We start from the raw sequence: 6,293 nt of genomic DNA, 5'->3' as shown, positions 1-6,293 counted from the left end.
GAGATTGAAGCTGGGGAGAGTGAGATTGAAGATTGAGAGAGTGAGATTGAAGTTGGGGAGAGTGAGACTGAAGCTGGGGAGAGAGAGTGAGATTGAAGCTGGGGAGAGTGAGATTGAAGCTGGGGAGAGAGAGTGAGATTGAAGCTGGGGAGAGTGAGATTGAAGGTTGAGAGAGAGAGTGAGATTGAAGATTGAGAGAGTGAGTGAGATTGAAGCTGGGGAGAGTGAGATTGAAGATTGAGAGAGTGAGATTGAAGCTGGGGAGAGTGAGATTGAAGGTTGAGAGAGAGAGTGAGATTGAAGATTGAGAGAGTGAGTGAGATTGAAGCTGGGGAGAGTGAGATTGAAGATTGAGAGAGTGAGATTGAAGCTGGGGAGAGTGAGATTGAAGCTGGGGAGAGTGAGATTGAAGCTGGGGAGAGTGAGATTGAAGCTGGGGAGAGTGAGATTGAAGCTGGGGAGAGTGAGATTGAAGATTGAGAGAGAGAGTGAGATTGAAGCTGGGGAGAGTGAGATTGAAGATTGAGAGAGTGAGATTGAAGCTGGGGAGAGTGAGATTGAAGATTGAGAGAGTGAGATTGAAGCTGGGGAGAGTGAGATTGAAGATTGAGAGAGTGAGATTGAAGCTGGGGAGAGTGAGATTGAAGCTGGGGAGAGTGAGATTGAAGATTGAGAGAGTGAGATTGAAGCTGGGGAGAGAGAGATTGAAGATTGAGAGAGAGAGTGAGATTGAAGATTGAGAGAGAGAGTGAGATTGAAGATTGAGAGAGAGAGTGAGATTGAAGCTGGGGAGAGTGAGATTGAAGCTGGGGAGAGTGAGATTGAAGCTGGGGAGAGTGAGATTGAAGATTGAGAGAGAGAGTGAGATTGAAGATTGAGAGAGAGAGTGAGATTGAAGCTGGGGAGAGTGAGATTGAAGCTGGGGAGAGTGAGATTGAAGATTGAGAGAGAGAGTGAGATTGAAGATTGAGAGAGAGAGTGAGATTGAAGCTGGGGAGAGTGAGATTGAAGCTGGGGAGAGTGAGATTGAAGCTGGAGTGGGCTAGTTGGACTCTTCACTTTCCACACGGTCTGTTTTATTGGTTTTTTTCAAACCTCCGTGCCTTCTCTGGGATAGATCAAACTGTTGACGCTGAAGGTATTGTAGAAGTGGCTGTTGAATTGGTTTGTCTGAGCCCCAGTGAAGGAGTTGTAGTAACCGGCGCGGTTTAAGTGAAAGGCGTCCGTCACCTCGGTGGCTTCCTGCGAGGACAAGCTACTGTTGGAGGAGTAGGAACCGAGTCCAGCCACGTTCCTTTGAGACAAGTCGTTCGCAAGTCCCATCGACACTTGTCTGCTGATGGGTCCACTGCCGATGGCTGCCATGCTGTTGAAGAAACTGTTCAGGCAAGGGCTGGACGAGGGCGTGGAGGGTTTCGGGTCGTCGGTGGAGCCCCGGGAGTGATCCAGGTCCGGCGAGGTGGCTTCCAGCAACGCCGACGGACTGCCGGCCATTTTCACGCCGGGGTTGGCTGCATTGTCCTGGGACTTGCCGGCGAGCGAGCCCCCGATGCCCGAACTGGAATCGGTTCTCCGCTTTCTCTTCCTGCGAAAGTTACCATTGTCGAACATCTTTTCGCAGTTGGGGTCCAGAGTCCAATAATTTCCCTTTCCTATTTATAAAGTGAATAAATCCCAAATTACTGCGAGTTGTTTTTACAACACTAACAGATCCCTTCAGTAAACCGATTCAGATTGGAGACAACTTCTAACAGGAATAGAAAGTGTTTTGTGTGTATTTGGGAGAGGGGAGTTCCAACAAATGCTCAAAGTGAGCACAGTAAAGTTGAATGGGTGTAAAACGAGTTGGGTTTTTTAGGGTTTAGCAAGCGCTGGTGGAACGGAACGAGGAGTGCTGCAGACTATTGCCAGGATATTAAGTCACACTAACCTATGGAATGATAGAGCACAGGAGGAGGCCATTCGGGCCATCGTGCCAGCTCTTTGAAAGAGCGACCACTCACCCTGCTCTTTCCCCATAGCCCTGTAATTTTTCTTCCAAGTATTTATCCAATTCACTTTTAAAATTTACTATTGAATCTGCTTCCTTTCAGGCAACACATTCCACACCAGTAGGATAGGGTAGTGTGGTGGTTATGTTACTGGACCCAATAATCCAGAGATCTGGACTTATCATCCAGTTCAAGAACGGGAGTTCGAATCCCACTATAGCAGTTTGAGAATTTGAATTCAGTTTTCCGGCACAGATACGGTGGGCCGAATGGCCTCTTTTTGCGCCGTAAATTTCTGTTATTCTATGATCGCACAGAATCTGGCTCCTCGCTTGCCCGTGAAGGTGCTGAATTTTTTTAAAAAATATTCTTAAAAATCAACATTTTATTTTGTCTGAAAACACAGAACTAAGCAAAAAACGGCCACCGGAATTAACAGACCTGTTTTTTTTTAAGGGAGTGCATTTCACCCCGATTACAAGGCAATCCTTTCCCCCTGACAACTCGAGAAACTTTTAACCAGAAGATCGCCACTTGCCCAACAGTGTCTGCAAATCCTGTCCTAATTCCCAGTTCCTTACCCTCTTTGGGGTTTTATTCTTTAGTGACACGTGTATTCCAGGTTTTGCAAATCCTGCGGTTTAAATACTTGGGGGGGAAGGAAAACACGATGATATTTGTGACTTGAGGTGAGGGACTAGCATTAGGAGTTTGGTTAGAGCTAAATCACTGGTGCAAATTCTGATCTATCAAAGTGGGTTTGGCCTACACGTTTTTAAAACAAAAAACCGTGACAGGGTCAGTGAGATTAATTGGATCGCTCTTTCAAAGAGCTGGCACAGGCACAATGGGTCGAATGGCCTCCTCCTGTGCTTCTAAATAAGTCGGAGCGCATTCTGAAGCCCGGCTCTTACCTGGATCGTCCTCGTCCCTGGGCACTTTCTTAAAACAGTCGTTCAGGGACAGGTTGTGCCTGATGGAATTCTGCCAGCCCGCCTTGCTCTTCTTGTAGAAGGGGAAGTTCTCGGCCACGTACTGGTAGATCTGGCTCAAAGTCAGCTTCTTCTCGGGGGCGTTCTGGATGGCCATGGCGATGAGGGCCGAGTAGGAGTAAGGGGGCCTGACCAGCTTGAGCAGCTCCTCTTGGCTGGCGATGGACAGCCAGCCCAATTCGCTGCCGGCGAAACCAGCTGAGCCGGGCAGGAACTGCTTCTGGGACCCGTAGGAAGGGGGCACGAAGGAAGCCGAGTTGTTGCCGTGGAGGTAAGGCGGGGAAGCGTTGACCCCGGGACCATTGAGCCACAAGTACGGGTTGGCGGGCCCGTGGTACTCCCCCAGTGCGTAGTTGCCCGTCCTTTGGGAGGCGTGGAGGCTCTGCTGGTGGAACATGTTGAAGTTATCACAGTAGACTGCCATCTCGGAGACTTCCTGTGCACTTTTGGGACGGAGATGGGGTGAGTTCGGATGCTGGTGATCATGCAAGCCAACAGAGTTCATAATCCACCTCCGGAAGCCTGGGGGTGGAAGGGGGGGAAGAGAGAGAGAGAAAAAAATCAACTTTCAGGTTCTTGCAGCAACAGGTGCGAAGAAATGCCAGAGATCCTTTATTTATACACCTTATCTCCAAATCAGCATGGCCTGAGGCCCAAAGGGAGTCGTTTAAAGCTTTTATTCCCCCCCCCCCCACCCCCCGTCTCTCTCTCTGTCTCTACCTTTCTCAAACAGCCAGTTGGAAAGCTGGGAGCTGAAAGAGGGGAGGTATTGGAGCGAGTGACAGATCGCCAATCAGGCGCCAGGGGAGAAACGGAGGGCCATTCATTAAATTCATTGTTTCTCGGTGAGAGCCGTCTGTGCAAAGTGGAGCGATCTCTCCACACAATGATCAGACAAGCACCTTTAATCACCTCCCCCAAAAAACGTTGCGATACCATTTTATTGTTAAACTCTTTTTTTTTAAGGAAAAGTTTTGCAGTTCTTAATCTTCCATTTGCCCGCCGAGTTCCCCCCCCGCCAAATAATCTGTTTAAGATCGATGTATCGAAGATCCATTCGAGAACTTCTTTTGTTTGGTCTTCTAACTCGTCTCTTAACAAAAACTTGTGTTTTGTACATACACCGTACACTTGCATTACTTGATCAGCATCCAACTTGTTCAAAGTTACACAGTAACTCTTGGGGCAGGGCTGTCTACATCTGTGTGCACTTTTATTAGAAGGCGGCAGCACCTCGTTAAAAGCGAGTTTGTGGACGCATTTCAATGGGGTTTTAACCTTACTGCGTAAATCACACATTTAACCTCCCACAATTAAGCTCAAATGATGGGGTGGTATACAGAAAACGCTGCCAGTCGTCGTGAGCGCCCCTTCCCAGTATAGCCTGTTCCTGGTAATCTCGCTGCGTTTATCTGCAAAATTCCTGATGCCCGAATATGCAGCCTTCGTGGGTATTGGCGAATTCCCGGTGCTACCTGTCAGGTTGGAGCGGTGTCATTGTGGAAATAGGCGGCGTGTAAACGGGCGATTTTATCCCCAATTTGACTTGAAGCAACACGAATTTACAGATAGCGCCTTTAAACGTCCCAAAACGTTTCACGGGAGCGATGATCAAACAACATAAAAAATTGACACCCAAGCCCTAGAAAGAGATATTAGGACAAGGTCACCACAAAGCTTGATCCAAGAGCTAGGTTTTAAGGAGCGGCGGGACAATCATCACACATACAGCCGGAACCAGACAGGTCATCGACCGAATGCAGTCAGCATTTTCAAAATAAATCCCTCTCCCCTGGTTCAACTTTTGTTTGTGGGTGGGGGGAGATTTACACAAGAATATCTAAGAGACAAATATATAGTTGCGTTTAGAAGAAAGATTTTTTTTTAAAATGTTGACGTCTCTTAAAAGCATTTCAATTCTGGCTAAAAACGAAGAGGTGTTGAGTCTGGTCTGATCATTGGAGTCCAGGTCGTTCGACAGAGTCCGGTTCAGATATACCTGTACCGCAGGTATATGCACCGATTAGACTGTATTGAGGTTGTTTTGATAGAAATACAAAAAGATCACATATGTGCATCGTGGAAGTAAATATTAACAGTTAACTTGCATCGATTTGCACCAGCGACCACCGTCTGATGTCCCACAACATGGAAGAGTTTAGTTTTAACGTGAACTGTTCGAAACTAAAGGCGTTATTGCAATTGTTTTGCCTTTAATGTTCAGTATTGTAGAAAACGGAATTTTAAAAAGGAACTTTCAAAAATCGTTTGGAATTTTGTTTCTTTGCAGAAGCTAAACGCGTTGGGGGAAAGTCTTCTAAGTTTATTAATAATATAACAGCACTGTGAATGGTGCTGTACCGCTCCGGGTCGGGTTCTCGACCATCGCTTTACATTTATAACTGGCACGGCTGAACAATGTCAATAGCAAACACAACCCTGTCCAGTGCTGCTGCATCACAATTTAATGATTTAAAAGAAAGCATATATGTACTTCATTTATTGACCTCTGCCTGTTTGTAATTTAATCGCCAATTCGGACCCAGTTCAACACAAGGCAGTTTATTAACGATTAATAATGTATAAAATGCGTGCAATGTTATTTTAAACAGCGCCATTCCCGTTTTTTTGTTGCTGGGGTGGGGTGAGGGGTGCGGTAGGTCAAAAGGTAAGAGGATTTTCTGCATTGCTCACCAGCTTTTAAACGAATATAGTGGGAATTATACAGCGGGTTTGTGGCGTTAAGCGAGACATCAAGTGGGTTTCGCAGACTGGCTGCTTTCTCTTAACATTTTTACACACAATTAGAGATAAATAGAAAAACGAAACTCCTACTGTTGAATATAAAAAAAGAAAGGGGGCGTTTATTCGGCATCTGTAAAGAGAAAAGACAAATTGACGTTTTCTCTTCTGATAAAAGTTGTTATAATTGCACGTTTATCAGCAAATGTGGGTTGTGGTATGGAAATTAATTAATTACAGAGAAGCTTAATTTCTATGTGTGTTAATAATTGTGCGGGAAGTTGGGAACCAGTGTCAAGTATTTACTGGGATCAGACTCAGGGGAAGCAGACAATTAGCACTGCGCACCTGTAAACCTCCACACTTTATCAGAACTGATAATGTCCCCAGAATAAATCAGCGTGAGATCATACCTCTGCCTCTCCACGCTTCTTTTATCCCCACATAAATAGACAGGGGACTATAAATCAGCAGGTTAGGGGAATAAGATTGTCACTTAGAAGCGAGGCGATTTTTACACTGCCATTGGTAAGTTGTAACACAGTGGACAGTAGGATAACATTTATTA

At 46.0% G+C, this 6,293-nt stretch overlaps 1 protein-coding gene across 1 annotated transcript; it reads right to left on the bottom strand.

The window, feature by feature from the left end:
• Positions 1-984: 984 nt before the first annotated feature.
• foxi2 (forkhead box I2) lies at positions 985-3,630 on the bottom strand. The gene is made up of 2 exons (XM_086004895.1): positions 2,906-3,630; positions 985-1,652 (listed from the first exon to the last, which is right to left on the bottom strand). The coding sequence occupies exons 1-2, from the start codon at positions 3,486-3,488 to the stop codon at positions 1,090-1,092; spliced, it is 1,146 nt and encodes a 381-aa protein (XP_085861021.1). The 5' UTR covers positions 3,489-3,630; the 3' UTR covers positions 985-1,089.
• Positions 3,631-6,293: the final 2,663 nt, after the last annotated feature.

The sequence above is a fragment of the Somniosus microcephalus genome, chromosome 2 (genome assembly GCF_052327205.1).
Source record: "Somniosus microcephalus isolate GS21.2 chromosome 2, FLI_Smic_1.0, whole genome shotgun sequence".
In the NCBI taxonomy this organism is placed as follows: domain Eukaryota; kingdom Metazoa; phylum Chordata; class Chondrichthyes; order Squaliformes; family Somniosidae; genus Somniosus; species Somniosus microcephalus.
The sequence above is the reverse complement of the archived record's forward strand: the minus strand, read 5'-3'. Positions and strand labels throughout refer to the sequence as shown.

Bases quoted from the DNA above. Each gene is read 5' to 3' on its own strand.
- foxi2 (XM_086004895.1), bottom strand. From the start codon at position 3,488: ATGAACTCTGTTGGCTTGCATGATCACCAGCATCCGAACTCACCCCAT. The intron at 1,653-2,905 runs GTAAGAGCCGGG...CTTTATAAATAG, and splicing joins CAGGGACGAGGACGATCCAG to GAAAGGGAAATTATTGGACT.